Here is an 18,723-nt window from a genome sequence, read left to right as displayed (position 1 = left end):
TCAGAACACCGATCTCATTAATGATCACCCCGCTGAAATTAATTTTGTAAAACATGTTAATGTTCTCCCCAATGGACGATATGAGTCCACACTCAATCTCAAACTCCCTATCGAAGATATAGACATGGGAAATTCGTTTCTCTCGGCAAAAAGACGTTTTCTCAGTCTCGAGAAACGTTTTCAACTCAACCCTGATTTATTGGAAAAATATCAGGACATTATATCGGAATATCTCAATAACGGACAAATAATTCAAGTGCCGTTAAAAATGCTAAATGACTCAGGTAAACCTAATTACTTTCTCCCTCACTTTCCCGTTTTCAAATCCAACTCTACTACTTCCACTCGTATAGTTTTCGATCCAAACAATAAATCGTCTACGGGAATCTCCCTCAGTGACGTCATAGACAAAGGTTATGTCGTCCAACATGAACTTTTTGACATTCTCGCTAAGTTTCGTCAGTTTAAATTCGCACTAGTAGGCGACATCAAGGCTATGTTCCTACAAATCGCCATTTGTCCCACTGAAACATTTCTGTTAAATTTTCTCTTTAGGGACAATATTCAGCAGCCTTTACGGTGCTATCAATTTCAAAGATTACCCTTCGGGCTCCCAAGTAGCCCATTTATCGCTCAAAGAGTTATCAAGCACATCGCTGACAACAACAAACATACCCACGAACTTGCTACTAGTGTTCTGCAAGAATCTATCTATATGGATGACCTGATCAGCGGTGCTGACAGTCTTCATGAATTAAGTTGTCTTTTCGAACAATTAACTTCTTTGCTAGAAACCCATGGTTTCCTCCTCCACAAGTGGAACTGCAGTTCTTCAGAATTTCTGTCTCAACACAATTTAAATCCCGTCTCTGAAGTCAGTCTTAACTTCACGGGATCTGATAAAGTCTTAGGCATATTCTGGGATTCAGAACGCGACCACTTTTCGTTTAAAACTCCTATCTTCAAATTGGCTAATGTTGTTACTAAACGTACTATTCTCTCCTACATTGCTACTTTGTATGACCCGCTAGGATGGTTATCCCCTGTCCTTGTGAACGCTAAGCTCTTGATACAGGAAATATGGTCCCAGAAACTGGACTGGGATCAACCCATTGACTCACCCATCATTATGAAAAATTGGCAAAACCTCTTATCGACATTCAAAACTATAGAAGAGGTCAAGGTACCTCGATGCTTACTTTTACAAAAGAAAGTTGTTGATGTTCAATTAATTATTTTCACCGACGCATCGGAAAAAATATACAGCACTTGTGTGTATCTCAAAGCGACATACTCAGACTTTTCTGTATCGTCGCGGCTTATCGCTTCTAAAAACAAAATTTCTCCGCTAAAAAATAAACTCACCATCCCCAAATTGGAACTTTGTGGAATAGTGTTGGGAGTCACTCTGGCTCATAGACTTTTTCACATCTTCAAGAAAAATTTGAGTATATCTTCATCTCATCTCTTTGCTGACTCTACAATTGCCTTGTCTTGGATACTTTCTAAAAAACACATTTGGAACATTTTTGTACAAAACAGAATTCAAAAGGTCAATTCCTTGTTGGAAACCTTTCCTTGTGATTTCCATTTCGTCAGAAGTCACGAAAACATCGCTGACCCCGCTTCCAGAGGGATAAATGTCTTTGATAATCCCCAGACCACCGAAGACTGGTTATGCGGACCTAGCTTTATTAGAGACAATCCCATCGATTTTTCTCTTCATCAAATTCCTCATTTTCAGGATGATCTTCCTGAATTAAGGAAGTTAGTTGTCTCAAACATAGCAACAAATCACGAACTCAACGACACCTTTGAAAATCTATTCGCTAAATCTTCTTCTTTTCGTAAAATTCAAAGAATTGTCGCTTATCTTTTTAGATTCATCAGTAATATTAAAAAGAAAATAAATAACTCTCCACGAGATACGGATATATTGACGCCACCCGAAATGGAGATCGCTGATCACGCGATCATCAGGTATATCCAAAGTATCTACTTTAAAAAAGAGATTCTTGAATTGAAAAATGCTAAACTCGTGACCAATAAAGCCATTCGTAAACTCAACCCCTTCCTACAACATAATGATGGGCTGATTCGTGTGGGAGGACGTCTCCGACACGCCCCCATATCGTATAATCAAAAACACCCCATTCTACTTCCTTCTAAATGTCGAGTTGTAGAACTAATCTTGACTCAAGCTCATCATAAGTTATTACATTCAGGCGCGCAAACAGTACTTTCGTATGTCAAAATGAAGTACTGGCCAATTGACGGATTAAGACAGATTAAACGCTTAATTCGTAAGTGTGTAAACTGTTTCCGATTCATGACACCCAATTCTGTTCAACAGATGGCAGATATGCATCCCGATCGTGTACTCCCCACTAGACCCTTCCAAGTCGTCTCAGTGGACTATGGGGGGTTCTTCTTAATTAAGTCCTCACATTTGAGGAAGGCACCGCTTTACAAAGCATACGTAGCCTATTTCATTTGCATGAGCACTAAATGTGTTCATATCGAACTCGTCACAGGATTAAGCGCAGAAGCCTATATTCTTACTCTGAAAAGGTTTATTGCCAGAAGATCCACGCCCAGTATTATTTGGAGCGACAATGCCACAAATTTCCATGGGGCAAAAAATGAAATGCGCGAATTCTATGATTTTTTCTTAAATCAAAATAATTCGGAACAGATTAAGGAATTCTGTACTCAAAACTCCATAACTTTCAAGATGGGTGTTCCCCGCAACCCCCATCAATTCGGCCTCCATGAGGTAGGAATAAAGAGTGTGAAGTATCACCTCTATCGAATTATAGGAAATTCCCACTTCACCTTTGAAGTGTTTAACACAGTATTATGCCAAATCGAGGCTATTCTAAATTCGAGACCCATCACTAGGATGTCGTCTGACGCCAATGACTTCGCTTTCCTATCTCCAGCTCACTTCTTAGTTCAAAGAAGTTTAACCGCGCCCCCTGAACCAAGTGTTTCAGAGATACCTGAAAATAGGTTGAATCTTTTTCAGCGTATTAGTAAAATTCAACAGCAATTTTGGAAATTGTGGAAAAAAGACTATCTTTGCCTCCTGCAGCAAAGAAATAAATGGACCGACCCTACTGACCCTGTCAAGATCGGGGATTTGGTTCTGTTGAAGGAGGATGGTACTCCTCCACTCTTATGGCCAACTGCCAGGGTAATAGATGTATTGCCTGGTAAGGATGGTCTAGTTCGTACTGTCAAGATTCACACTACTCACGGTGATTTTCTTCGTGGTATTACGAAAATCGCTGTGATTCCCCTGGAAGATTAAAATCTATCCCTAGGGGGAAAACTTATCGTTTTCCTCCATTTTATCGTTGTTACCCCTTGTGTATATAAACTCTAATTTCTTCAAACATTTCTTATCGTTGTGCACATCTTTGCCAATCCCCTCTCTTCGAGGTGATATAGGCCATCTCTCTCGCCTGTCGCCCCCGGCAATATGTACAATAAATATATTATACACGGCTCACTAAAATAATTAGTTACGCCCCTGTACTACTGATTACTTAAAATTCAAGTAGTATTTATGTAACCTTTCTGGAAACTCCAGGTTATTGTTGAGACTCGCATTTGAACCCCTCGCCGGGGCAGATCGTCAAAAGCTTCCTAACGAGAATCATCTCTAATCTATCGACGCTCCCGCTATTCGTAAAAAGGCCGCATTTTACCGGCTTTTTTTTGCTATCGTTTTATACCGCTCAGATAATTCAATCTGCTCAGTATTATCGACGATGATTTATTTAGCGTATTAGTGAGTGCCTTACAAATGAACCAAATGGATTATGGAATTCAATCAGAGCTCTGATGTGACACGTCATCAAGGAATAAAACTGTAAGTACTCTACATGTATGTGAACATAACTTATTAGTCGTGATACTGTATGCATTTTGAACCATATACCTCTCGTAGCAAATATTCTTTGTGCCATTTATGCAGATAATACTTTAAATTACATATGAAAAATCGTTATCTACTCTTAACCAGCTTACCTATGGGAATATACTCTATAACCGTACAATAAGTATAGGTTACTATTGTTAAGGATACTTTACGTATTGCCTAAACAAACGTCTTTTTGTTCAAAAATCCGCCATTTTTATTTAAAAGCGATGTAAAGAATGGTCATTTACCCAAAAACTTGAATAAACGATCATTTATCTATACAGCGATATAAAATTTTTTAAAATCGGTTTGTCAAATGACTGAGCAATTAATTTTTAAAATGAGAGATGCAATGTGGAAATCACATAACTTGCTTAGTTATGGTATTTAGGTATGTGATATCCACGTTGCACCTCTCATTTTAAAAATTAATTACTCAGTGATTGGACAACCGATTTTGAAAAACTTTATATCGCTAGATAGGCGAATGACCTTTCTTTTAATTTACAAAAGAATATACTGGGTGTTCCATTAAAAAATAGTCAACAAAGTTTTTTTCAAAAATCCGCCATTTTTTATTTCGTATTTGAAAGCGATATAAAAAATTCCATCCATTCAAACAAAACTTTTACTAAAATAAAATATTTCAGTAAAAACCGCATGTTTCTATCTTGAGCCATTTAGAAGTTACAGGCAGTTAAAATGGGGGAAAATATAAGTGGACACCCGGTATAATAATTTTGTTTTATTTTTCTATTATATTATAAAAAAATCGTTAAAAGTATAAAACCTTGAAAAACCATAATCTCTTTAAAAAGGTCGTACAACGTTATACAGTAGACCATTTTAAAGGTAATTGATTTCTATTCCTATTACGTGTACCATAGCATATACCTTAAGTTACGTAGAAAAAAGTTACAGAACAATATTTGCGAAATAACAAGGAAAATTGCCCAAAATTGCTGTGAGTGGCGAACTTTGAAAAATCATATTTCGAAAACTGTAAACCCTAATGACGTATACCAAACATCGTTTTAAAGAGAAAATATGTAAGTTTTTTTTCTGTGAAGCAATGTCTATACCTATATCCCCGTGGACAAAAGTTATGGGACAAAAAACAAAATTTCTTTCTTTTGGGTTTCTTTGTGCTTTTTCTTTTGAATATATTTTTGTAAAAAAAGTATCTTTGACTTTAAAAAGTTATATTTAGATAGGAAATTTAACCAGGAACAATTTTTATGTAGACGTATTTGTACCAAAATTGCATAGAACTCACCCTAATATAACCTGTGCCCAGGGACTAATTCACCCATTTCTCAAAAACGCACCCCTTTAAATGGTAGCACTCCGCGGTTTTTTCATATATAGATGTCCATTGACCATATGAAATAATAAAACCCCGTTAACGTTGTAGTTCCTTTTAGCTATCTTATTTTGAATATAATCAATAGCCTATTACTAATGACGATGATTTTTCGGCTCTAGCTCTTAGACTACTACATACTATCTACTAGTAGTAATAAACTAGCGATAATTGAATTTTTTATAAGATACGACTGGCTTAACATGTTTTAACTTATGACCCTTGCTGCATAATAGCAATAAGTATAACAAGAGGGGGGCAAGCGTTTTCTTATTCAATGTTTTTCAACCACTTAGCACCTTGATCAGTTTCACAATCTTCTAGGCGAATTATGAAGGTCATATGTGCTATCTAAGTGGTTGGAAAACATTGAATAAAAAACCGTGTTGCTCCCCCTTTTTGTATACTTACCTACTGCTACGTTACATTAAGGGGGTAGGTGCACAATCTTGGTCCAATACTATTTAGATGCGTTCATTTATTTTTCGAATCTTGAGAAAACTAATAAATATTTTCGAAAAATTTAAGTTACAGGGATGAAAAAAAAGGGAGAAAATTTCGTGTGATTTTTAATTTCAAATATTTCATTCAAAAGAAACTTTTTGCTCATTCTAAGGGGCTTTTGACCCTCGGCGATAATGCAGTCTTTTATTCTGCGTTTAAATTTTTCGAAAATATTTATTAGTTTTCTCAGGATTCGAAAAAAATAAATGCATTTTAACAGCATTGGACCAATATTTTGCGCCTACCCCATTGAAGGTGATAAATTTAATCATTTTTCCAGTTGTATCTTATACAAAACTTTCTATCTTTTTTTTTTCATTACGACTTTGCTACAAAATGAATCGGTTTTAAAGCTATAAGTAACCGCTATCTTAATAGGTCTGGATCCCGCGTATGAAAAAAAAGTTGATTAATAGCAAGCTGAAAATTTGTTAATAGCTTAAGGGTGTCTAGTCGGATAAACTTTGATATATGGGAACACTGGAACAGGGGCAGTTTTAACTGTGGAACAGTTTAAAAATTTGGAACGGTCAGACCGCGAAAACGGCACACTTATTTTGTCCGACAGAATAGACTTAAACTCTCCAAACAGAGATTAAACTCTCATGCAAAAATCAGACTGCTATTTATCACCTGTCATAATTCCTGTCATTTGACATATTCTACATGTTCCACTCATTAAGACGCCCATTTGGTGATAAATAGCAGTCTGATTTTTGCATGAGAGTTTAATCTATGTTCGGAGAGTTTAAGTCTGTTCTGTCGGACAAAATAAATGTGCCGTTTTCGTGGTCTGACCGTTCCAAATTTTTAACCTGTTCCACTGTTAAAACTGCCCCTGTTCCAGTGTTCCCACATATCAAAGTTTATCCGACTTGACACCCTTAAGCTAATAACAAATTTTCAGCTTGCTATTAATCAACTTTTTTTTCATACGCGGGATCCAGACCTATAAGCCATTCTAAACAATTTAAATTTTTTTGTTAATATTCTTCAAAAATCAGAATGTAGTCACGTCACGTCACTCTCAGATTCAAAAGTCGTCTTTTAAAGCGCGTGATACACACGCAAACTTTAAGTACGCGGGTTTAAAGATCGCGGACTTACTCGGCTCGCCGTCGGTGATACACGGCAGACTTAAAGTACGCGGTTTTAAAGATCGCGGTCGCCGTCGGTGGTTTGTGCTATTTAGGAATTTTATCGTATTATAACGGTATTATATACTTCGTATCGTATCCTATCGTGTTATATATTTTTAATACTAATAAAAAAAGACGAAATCGAAAAGTGTGGGTAACAAACAAAATATCATAGATAAGAGGGTAATATTTTCATCAGGAGGATAAAACAGCCTATAAGTAATTAGGTTTACTCAAAAGCAAATAATCAAAAAAGCGTAAAATAGTGTTTTAGGTTTTTTTTAAAACTTATAAAATGTAACTTGTCTCCTTTCAACAATAAACGATGGAATTATTTCTAGGCAATTTGCTTAATTAGTGAAAATATAAGTGTAACGTTAAACGCAATAACATGATGGCTCGAGGCTCGCGGCTCGTGGCAGTGATACACGTACGGGTTACGAGTAAGATTTCAAACTTGTTGGATCGACGGCGTACTTACTCGGCGGACTTAAAGTACGCGTACTTGCAGTGATAAACGTGCGAAAAAGGTCGTCGAGCCATAAGTTCGCGTACTTACTCGCGTGTGTATCACCCCTTTAACAGATCCGCCCTGCTCTATAATTACTATTTTTAACGCCTAATTCCCAGAGAATATAATAATTAAAAAGTGCAATAGAGGAAGAAGTTCTTCCGAAGAACCACATCAAAAGCTTTCACTACCTTTATTTATTAAATCAGTTTAACCACAAATTATTTTGTAAATACAATTAATAAGAAATAGAATTTTGGCAATGACAAAGTTTGTGTATTGTTAATTTTGCGGCAAATTATTTTTATCAGTGGCAACGCAAATTGCTTAAAATATTTTGAAGAGGTAGATATTTTTTGTATCTGCCTTCTTTCCTTCAGTAATTTGGTGAAGTCACCAGCGAATTTTTGAGTATATTTTGATTTAGTATGCAGCGTGTCTACTTAAGTTGGAAACATATGGGAAACTTTTTTGTTATTCATTTTACGAAAAAAAGTTATTGTTTATAAAAAGTTCTGCATGCTCTAAAACCTAAGATTTAATCATCAGATATCAAATTTTGTCAATATTATACGAGGTATGTCAAAAAATATGAACTTCGTTCAAGAGTAAAGTATCTTTATTTCTCTCAATATCGAAAATTCTTATTATGAAAAGTTGTTTGGAAATAAAAACTAAGATCAAATATACAATTACATGCTTCTAATTGGAAAAAAATATTTTCCAAATTTTTCTCAAATTTATTGATACTAACTTCGTTTTTATTTATTACACATACGATAACTCTTTTATTCTTACTTTTACGAAAAAAAGGTATTTTTTATAAAAAGCTCTGTATGTCCTAATACTGAAAATACAACCATCAAATATCACATTTTATTAATTTTATAAGAGGTATGTCAAAAAATATGAATATCACTCAAGAGTAAAGTACATTTATTTTTCACAATATTGAAAACGGTTATTAAAAAAGTTGTTTAGAATTAAAAACTATGTTTCAATATGCAATTACATCCTTCTAATTGAAATATTGTGAAATATAAAGGTACTATAATCTTGAGCTAATTTCATATTTTTTGACACACCTCGTATAAAATTAATAAAAGTTGATATATCATGGTTGTGTCTTAGATTTTAGACCATGCAAAGCTTTTAATGAAGAATAACTTTTTTTCGTAAAATGAATAATAAACTAGTTATCACATTTGAAATAATTAAAAACGATGTTGGGTAGATATCCATAAATTTGAGAAAAATTTTTATTTTTTTTTTCAATTAGAAGCATGTAATTGCATATTTGATCTTAGTTTTTAATTCCAAACAACTTTTTATCATAAGAATTTTCGATATTGAGATAAATAAAGGTACTTTACCCTTGACCGAAATTCATATTTTGTGACATACCTCGTATAATATTGAGAAAATTTGACATCGGATGATTGAATCTTAGGTTTTGGGGCATGCAGAACTTTTTATAAAGAATAACTTTTTTTCGTAAAATTAATAATAAAAAAGTTTCCCATATGTTTCCAAGTAGACACGCTGTATATTGCGAGAGCAAAAGTTTTTGTGCTCTTCTTTGATATTTGTGTTCATTTCAAATGTTGGTATCCCTACATCGTACAATCTGTATCATTCACCAATTTTTTTCGTCCTCTAGAAAGTACTTTTCACTGAGTCCTCTAGATGCAAGCAACTTCTACTTTCCTTCTTTTGAACTCCAGCAACCATCCACCAACTCCATACTTTTACCAGTAAGACGTTCAAGATGCTATCCTTGAAGGGGTTAGTGTTTTGTGTCAAATGATAACGAGTATATATGAGGAAAAAAGAATGCCCAATGCATGGAGAAAGGGCATGATGGTATCACTGTATAAGGATAAAGGCCTGTAGAGGCATAAAATTAATGTCGCGCACAATGAAAATTTGGAAAAGAAAAATAGATCGAAGATTGAGGAGAGAGAAATCGATAGAATATGTTGGGTTCACGCCAGGAAGGAGGACAACAGATGCATTGTTTGCTTTGAGACAGTTCTTCTTCTTCTTCCTCTTTATAAGCAATTCTGATTGTTCATTGGCGGATTGATACTTCTATGGAAGGTTGTCACTCCATCTTTTGCGCGGTCGGCCGATACTTCTTCTGCCGATTGGTGATTTATCTCTTACTATTTTGACCACACGTGTCTCCCCCATTCTGGTGATGTGGTTGTTCCATTCTTTTTTTCTATTTAATGTGCATTCGTTTATACACTGTACGTTACATTGTCTTCTAATATCTTCGATCCTATTTCGATCTCTCAGTGTATTTCCTGTAATTCTTCTCAGTACTCTCATCTCTGCCGTTTCCAGTAGTCTTTGTGTTGTGGCTGTATCGGGTCTTGTTTCTGATGCATATGTCATTATTGGTCTTACACTGGCTTTATTAATTCTTGACTTCATCTCAGTGTTAATATGTCGGTTTCGCCATATAATGTTATTAAGGCATCCTACTAATCTATTTGCTTTTTGTACTTGATTTCTCACTTCTTTGTCTAGGTCTCCGTAACTTGACAATGTAATTCCAAGGTATTTTACTTTCATTACTTGTTCAATACTGATACCATCAATTTCTATTTTGGATCTGATTGGTTCTTTACTGATTACTATTGTTTTTGTTTTCTGAGATGAAATTGTCATATTGAATTCTTTTGCTCTTATGTTAAATCTGTGCACTAATCTTTGCAGACTATCTTCATCTTGGGCTGTCAATATTGCATCGTCTGCGTAGCAGAGTATTTTTACTTCTTTTTTTCCTATTCTATATCATTTTCCTTTGTTGACGTTTTTGATGATTTCATCCATGATTAAATTGAAAAGCATAGGACTCAATGAGTCTCCCTGTCTTATTCCGCTGCCTATATCTATAGGTTCTGTAAGTTGTCCATCTATTCTGACTTCCATTTTGTTGTTTTGGTAGATGTTCTCAATAGTTTTTATGATATCTAGAGGTACTTCTCTATTATACAGAAGAAAGATTACATCTTTGAGTCTTACTCTATCAAATGCTGTCTTTAAGTCAATCAGACATAGAAATGCTGGTCTATTATACTCTAGTGATTTCTCAGTAATTTGCTTTATGACGAATATTGCATCTGTACACGATCTTCCAGTACGAAAACCCTGTTGTGAATCTGCTAAACTTATCCTCTGATTCATTACGTCTTGTAAGATTTTAGTTGTAAGTTTTAGGGCCGGTTGTTCGAACGCTAATCAAAACTGATCATTATCAAATATTTAATTACAATTATATTTGATTAAGCGTACTTCTGACAGATGTCGCATTTTGAGGTTATGTTGACTGATTTATTTTATTATTTTGGTTTTAATTTAAAATAAAACATAATTAAACTCTTTCTGATGTTAATTTCTTGTTTTTACTTACAAATCAATAATAATAATAAGCAATTTTTTAATAATTTAAGAGCTGCGGCTATATTTTAATTACTGTTTTACCTACAATCAGTAACTGATTAGTGTTTTGTATTTTTCATGTCGCGATTTGATTCCCATCAAGAAAATTGATTACAATAAATGATTGATTATAATCAACTTCTTGATTAGCGTTCGAACAACCGGCCCTTAGGGTAGTATTTAACAAGTTGATACCTCTATAGTTTTCTGGCTGCTTTTTATCTCCTTTTTTGAATAGCAGAATTAGTTTGCTCGTTCTCCATTCTTCCGGTATTTTATTGTGTTTTATGATTTTGTTAATTAATGTTGTTAATTGTTCTGTCATTGCTGCTCCACAATATTTCAGTAATTTGTTTGGTATTCCATCCTTAGCTGCAGCTTTTCTGTTCTTCAGCTTTTCGAGTGTTTTTCGTACTTCCTGTGCACTTATATTAACATCTTCATTTTTGTAATTTCTGGTGTTTCCGGTTCTAGCATTATTTGTTCTTCCTCTGCATAGAGCTTTTTAAGATAGTCAATCCATGTATCCTTTTCTATGTGTTTTGGTTCTATTAGTTCCTTTACCTCCGTACTTTGACCTCTTATAAAGCGCCATATTTCCTTTTGGAGACCATAAAAATCATGTTCCATTTCTTTCGAAAACTTTCCCAGTGATCATTTTTTATTCTTCTTACTACTGAATGTGTTTCGTTTCTTATAGTCTTATAATTATCGTATGCCTCTTGTGTTTTAGTTGACATGTATTTTAGGTAAGCTTTTTTCTTCTCTTTACATTGTTCCTTCACTTCTGTACAAAACCATGGAGTTCTTCGTCTTGGAAGCGATTTATTTTTATTAATGTTTCTTTCACCAAGAACTTCCTTGGGTGAGGCTAAGATATTAGACTTAATTTTTGCCCAGCTTTCTTCGACTCCGTCATTTTCTGTGATATACATGTTGCTGCTTTTTTCCGTTACTCTTTTTTGGAATATATATCTTGTGGAGTCATCCTGTAAGCTTTCGACTTTAATCTTGGTGGTGTATTCTGCTGTTTTGTTATCACATATACCTATGTGTTTTCATTCTGATTTTGCACAATACCAATTTATGCTCGCTTCCTATTTCTGCTGATGTTAGTGCTCTTACATCCATTTGAGACAGTTGATAGAGAAATATACTGCGAGTAGAAAAGAGAGCTACATTTGGTATTTATTGACCTTGATAAGGCGTATGACAGAGTTCTTAGACAAGACCTATGGAGATAATATGAGAGAAGTGGGATATTGAGAAGTAAGGCTCGTGGGTACATACCTGTTTAAACTTGATATGAATATACTGACAGAGAAGTTAAGAGATGGGCTCCTTGGTCAATGCTTTTGATACCTCGTTAGTGAAGGAGAGCAAAGGAATATTGGAGGAGAAGTTGGAGTGTTGGAGAAGGGCTATTGAAGGGAAGGACTTAAGGATAGCAGGTTAAAAATGAAGTATATTTGGTTGGGAGGAACAGGAATGATTGATGACATCGAATTGTTTGGAGAAAATGTGACACTAGATCAAAAAATTGCTTATAGGATACAAGACTAGAAGAGACAAGATCAGGAATGACTTTTGTCATGTAAGACGTTGAAATGAAAACTTTTTGGAACGAAGGGAAAGAAGGTAGAAGAAAACCGAGGAGGAGATGGAAGGACTGTGTGGCAGGTCAGAATTGATCGATTACATTTAATTCATACACGAACACGCAAAGGAAGGTATCAACTTTGACGGAAGGTATCAACCGGTATGTGATAGATTTAAGACAACTCTAGATGGAAAATAAAAAAAAATGAAAAAAAAAATTTAAGAAACGCTTTTCTTTAGTTACGCGTTACTAAAATTAAAAATATTATAAAAAATCAACTAAAAAGCAAAAAATAAGATAAATTCAAACTCGAAGGATTATTATTAGAAAAAAACTGTTAAATAGATTAAATATACAAAAATCTCACACATTCGTTAAAAACTTGAAAAAATCTAACACATTGGTTCAAAAAAAGCGTGGGGCGCGTCTTCATCAAATAAACGGTTTGAGGATAGGTACTTTTTTACTTTTCGCGCCCCATGATTTTCTTTAACGAATGTGTTAGATTTTTGTATAATTAATCTCTCTAAAATTTTTTTCTAATAATAATCCTTCGAGTTTGATTTTTTTTTATTTTTTGATTTTTAGTTGATTTTTTATAATATTTTTAATTTTAGTCACTCGTAACTGAAGAAAAGCGTTTCTTTAACTCTAAAAAAAGCGAAAAAATTTTTTCATACCTTTTTTATTTTTTACTTTTTAGTCCTACACTTTTTAAACATTAAAATATATCGTCATGTTTTTAAAAAAAGGATGTATATGATAGACCGGTATGTGATAGATTTAAGACAACTCTAGATGGAAAATAAAAAAAAATGAAAAAAAAACAAATTTAAGAAACGCTTTTCTTTAGTTACGCGTTACTTAAATTAAAAATATTATAAAAAATCAACTAAAAAGCAAAAAATAAGATAAATTCAAACTCGAAGGATTATTATTAGAAAAAAACTGTTAGACAGATTAAATATACAAAAATCTCGTACACTCGTTAAAAAATTGAAAAAAACTAAAACATTTGTTAAGAAAAGCGTGGGGCGCGTCTTCATCAAATAAACGGTTTGAGGATAGGTACTTTTTTACTTTTCGCGCCCCACGATTTTCTTTAACGAATGTGTTAGATTTTTGTATATTTAATCTATCTTAAAGTTTTTTTGTAGTAATAATCCTTCGAGTTTGTTTTTTTTGATTTTTAGTTGATTTTTTATAATATTTTTAATTTTAGTCACTCGTAACTAAAGAAAAGCGTTTCTTTAACTCTAAAAAAAGGAAAATTTTTTTCATATTTTTTTTATTTTTTACTTTTTAGTCCTACACTTTTCAAACATTAAAATATATCGTCATGTTTAAAAAAGGGATGTATATGATAGACACATTTTTTGCATTTATTTCAACATTTGATACATACATTTTACATTTTCTGTAATTTCTTTATACATTTCTTAAATCAAAATCCTTATTTACACCTATTATAGTTTTCGCAGTCTTTCCATCTCATCTAATGCTTTACTATTGCACGGTGTAGACCCTGTTAATTTCTCGCGAATTCTAATGTTAATTGTAGCACGAAACATCTCTTCCGGTGGTTTTTCTAAGACTACGAAAGACACGAATTTTTTTAATTCAAGTTTTGGTTGAAGTTTTAGTTTCGTATCGTATTGAAATTTAACACGAATAAGCGCGATGTTTATATAAACAAAGATATGAGCGTTCAAAATCGTCACCGCTTAGGATTTTTATAAACATGATGTACAAGCATGAAAAGTAGGCGGAAACGGCAAAAAATTTGAAACTTTATTGTTTATTTATTAATCATAACGTAAACAATTAACGTAAATAGTGAAATTAGCTACAATATGTGTAAAAGTTTCAAGTTTATACATTGTAAAAAACAAGAGAATTTAAGCATTTTCCATTAAAATCGTTTTTTTTTTTATTTAAACAATTAATAAACATAAAAAAATATTGACTATTCGTGTATTCTTCCCGCAAATGCATATGTCTGCAAATTTTTCATTCATTTGCATTGAAGAAAAGGCAGTCAAATTAACGTCTAAAGATTTGAACCAAACGATTGAACTAAAGAAAAGCGTTTAATGACTTATTAAACTATGCAAAATTTATCCAAAAAAAGTCAAACAGTAATCTTTCAGAAGACTATTTAAAAAAATTATTAGACGAAAACTGTAACATAATAATATAGTAAATTTCCTTAAAGGGGTAGGCGCAAAATCTTGGTCCAATGCTATTTAAATGCAACTAAAACACTTTTTGAAAAATTTAAACGCAGAATGAAAAACTACATTATTACCGAGGGTCGAAAGTCCTTGAAAACTTCTATAATGTTTATTTTAATAAGTTACAGGGGTGAAAAAAAAGGGGAAATGTAGTGTGATTTTTAATTTCAAATATTTCATTCAAAGGAATCTTTTTGTTTATTTTGAGGGACTTTCGGCCCTCGGTAATAATGTAAACTTTCCTTCTGCGTTTAAATTTTTCAAAAATATTTATTAGTTTTCTTCTGATTCGAAAAAATGAATGCATTTAATTAGCATTGGACCAAGATTTTGCGCCTAATCCCTTAAAGAAACTCTCATTATTCATCAATTGTAGGTTAATTAAGTAAATTGTACCTTAAAATATCATTAATATTAACCATTAGTAGTTGATGTTGATGGGACTGATATTAAATAAAAAAAACAAATGTTAATTTGTGTCTAAACCATTTTTTTGTCTCTTCGATAATAGTTGCAGATATTAATGTAACTACTATTATTATTTTGTTTGCTTACTTACTTTTTATATTTTCTATTGACATTGCCCGACCTTAGCGAGTAATCATCAGTGTAATTTAATTATAATGCGCTTTTTTATTGATATTTTTTAATTACCTTATCGATAATGTTTAATTATCATTTGAACAATATGGACTGATATAAAGTTGATTAATGTAAAATGATGAGTAATTCGGAGTTTATATCAGATATTTAAAGGGTTTTTCTTTTTTGTTTATTTCGGTATATTGCATTACATTAATGTTAACCTGTTATCATTTGTACCACCTCACTTCTTGAGCCCAGTTCCATTTCTGGACTCAACAAGTTAAATCAACAATTAAACTTGCAGTTTAAATTAATAGATTGGGCTCAACAGTTAAAGTGGAACTAGTCAGGACATATAGGAAGAATGGAAGACAACCGTCGAACGAACCGAATTTTTTAATGGCGACCAAGAATAAGTAAGAGAAGTAGAGGCAGATTTCAAGCCAGATGGATCATCATTCTCCATCAAGCGAATGTCTGGGCACGAATGGATGCAAAAAAACTAAAAAAAGCTTTGAAACCACAGACCTAAGAAAGGCTTACATCAGACCATGGATGTACCTAATAGCTGTTGATGATGATTAGGGAGCGGATTTTTTGCTAAATGCATATTGCATGCATATTTCGCATATTTGAGAACTTTACTAAATTTTGCATATTTTTAAAAAAACATGCATATTTTGTGCATATTTAAAAACATTATTTTATGTCCAAAAAATTTTTTTTATTTTTTAATTCGACACAAAATATTTCCCCGCACAAGCTGTCGTATCTATTAATTCGAGAACTACCTGAAGAGAGAAGGCTCATTCACTGCCTTTTCATTTTTTCTTAGAAAGTACCCGATCTTTACACAAAGTACTTATAGTGCTTATAGTACGCCGTTATAAAATGATTGTAGGATGTTAAAATGATGAAGCTTGGTTTACCGGGAAGTCCGAATTTTATTTACTTTTATTATATTTAGTAGGTACCTATAATTCTGGTGATTCTTTTAAATCCCCTATGTTTAAGAGAATTTACACCCATAGTTTACGGTTTTACGATTATCTAACGGAAATTATTAACGGAACATATTAGGGGTAAATTCCCTGATGTAAATGTACTAAAAAGTAGCGTAAAAAAAGTATTCGTCAAAAGTCCTTTACGGGTCCAGTTGTATAGGAACAAATTACCTATAGTCTAGTAAAATAAAATTACACTACATGTAAATCAAAATGTAAATTCGTACAGGTTGAAACAAATTTTATATCAAATTTTAGGTGGGTACAAAAGATATTTTCAAGAAAGTATCCAAATCATACAAGGGGATCATTGTTTAAATAATTAAAAAGGGGTCATTTTTGCAAAAAATTACTTTTTTAACTGCTGAGGACATTCAATTGCTAATAAAGGTCTATGGGATTTTTTTCTGCAAAGTTGAAGGGTAAGTCTTTCACATAAGACTTACTAAATTAAATTTAACCCCCTATTTATTTAAATAATTGTATATAAAACTTTAAAAACAAATTTGCAAATAATTAATTTTAGCGTTTTAAATAAGCACTATAAAATATCTTATTTTACAGACTAAGTTGCGCTATGTTATCAGTATTAAGCAAAAAAAAATTGGTCCAAAAATATTTAATATTTTTTGAGATATTGAATTTGTTTATTAAATGTTACTCTATTTTCTATTGCAAAAACGCGGTTGTTGCCAAAGAAATATTCACCTATATTAAATCTTATTATTATGTAAATGTTCGATAAGTGTATTGATAAATTCAAATTTGAATTAAACTTCCCCCTAAAATGGCATTTGAAAATTATTCAAATTTGTTTATAATTTGTTTTTTTAATAACGTCGCGTGGATTAAATATTTTGAAATGCCGTTTCAATAATTGGGTTCTTGGGAATTTTTCACTAATTAACAAAATTTTTTGTCTTTTTTTCCTCTTCTTTTTTTTTTTCTTGGAATTATATTATTACGGGCCCTTTTAGGGCTAAGTTTCATTAAGAATGTCGAATCTCTAAGTTGTAGATTCTAGACATAAAAATATTAAGATTGGTCTAAAATCACTTAAATAAAATGTGGCTACTTACTGAGTTACAGGGTGTTTTATTTAAAAATTTAAAAACTATTTTTACCAATTACTTTCAAGCTATTTGACGTATCCTTATCATACGTAGCAGAAAGTATGTGTACTATACAGTCTACTAAATCGTGATAAACAAAAGTTTCTAGCTGCTACCAGAGGCGTGTGACAGGGGATAGTTAATGGTTGACCCTTCCCAAATTCTATGCCACTGAGGGAATTACTATTTTAGCGAAATTTTTCGATTCTCCAATACTTTCTATGTAAGTAATATACTCTTTACTGGTAACGATTAAGTCATTAGTTTTCGAGATATTGGACGTTAAAAATGAAACGGCATAGTTATTTTGATTCATTCATTCATTCATTTTAAACTTCCAATATCTCTCAAACTGATGACTTTATCAATATCAATAAAGTTATTTACATACAAAGTAGTGGAGAATCGAAAAATTTCGCTAAAATAGTAATTCACTCAGTGGCGTAGAATTTGGGAAGGGTCAATCATTCACTATCCCCTGTCGTACGCCTCTGGCACTAGCTAGAAACGTTTATTAATCACAATTTAGTAGGGTGTATTATAGCCACACTTTCTGCCAAGTATGATAAGTATACGTCAAATAGTTTTAAAGTACTTGGTAACAATAATTTTTAAATTTTTAAATAAAACACCCTGTAACTCAGTAAGTAGCCACATTTTATTTAAGAGATTTTAGTTAAATCTTAATATTTTTAGGTCTAGAATCTACAACTCAGAGATTCGACATTCTTAATAAAATTTAACCCTAAAAGGGCCCGTAGTAATGTAACTCCAAGAAAAGAAAAGAAGAAGGAGAAACGACAAAAAAATTTTGTTAATTAGTAAAAAGTTTCCAGGAACCCAATTATCGAAACGACATTTCAAAATACTTCAAAATACTTTCAAAAGCAGTCCATGCACTGAATCGGCATAGAGGGATCGGCTCAGCTAAGAGCAATTAGCAGATTTTGCTATACATGGAAATAAATAAGCCACCGCGCACCGCCTGAACGTTCGACAGTCGGTCTTGGTCTTATTTTCGTGGAGTTGGTTGAGCTTGATGACGTGGCCGATGCAGGATATTCCTGCTCGGAATCCTGCTTGTTCTTCGATATTTGAAGATGTGATTTATGTGTTGTTAACGAATTTTGAGATGGAGTTCTTGAAAATCATAAATTATTTTCTGAAGAATGTCTTGCTCCTTTTTTATCTACAGCTTGGTTTTGTAGTGTTGGTGATGGTGTACGTAGTGGTGTACGTGGTGAAAAGCGCTTATCTTTTCTTCATTTGTACCAACTACAAGATTGTTCAAAG

General features: G+C 32.9%; 1 protein-coding gene across 3 annotated transcripts in view; it reads left to right on the top strand.

Annotated features, from left to right (window-relative positions):
- The window catches only part of LOC114324368 (clavesin-1-like), a 70,385-nt gene that overhangs the window by 6,698 nt on the left and 44,964 nt on the right, over positions 1-18,723 (top strand). The window contains exon 1 of one of the 3 annotated variants that reach the window (XM_050646278.1): positions 3,813-3,877. The exons of the other annotated variants lie outside the window; for them this stretch is intronic. Within the exon in view, the coding sequence (XP_050502235.1) occupies positions 3,828-3,877 (50 nt within the window). The 5' untranslated portion in view covers positions 3,813-3,827. Of the gene's footprint in view, positions 1-3,812; positions 3,878-18,723 lie in introns of those variants that run through there. 3 annotated transcript variants of the gene reach the window in all.

The sequence above is a fragment of the Diabrotica virgifera genome, chromosome 3 (assembly GCF_917563875.1).
Source record: "Diabrotica virgifera virgifera chromosome 3, PGI_DIABVI_V3a".
In the NCBI taxonomy this organism is placed as follows: Eukaryota; Metazoa; Arthropoda; class Insecta; order Coleoptera; family Chrysomelidae; genus Diabrotica; species Diabrotica virgifera.
This window is presented reverse-complemented; position numbering and strand designations above follow the sequence as displayed.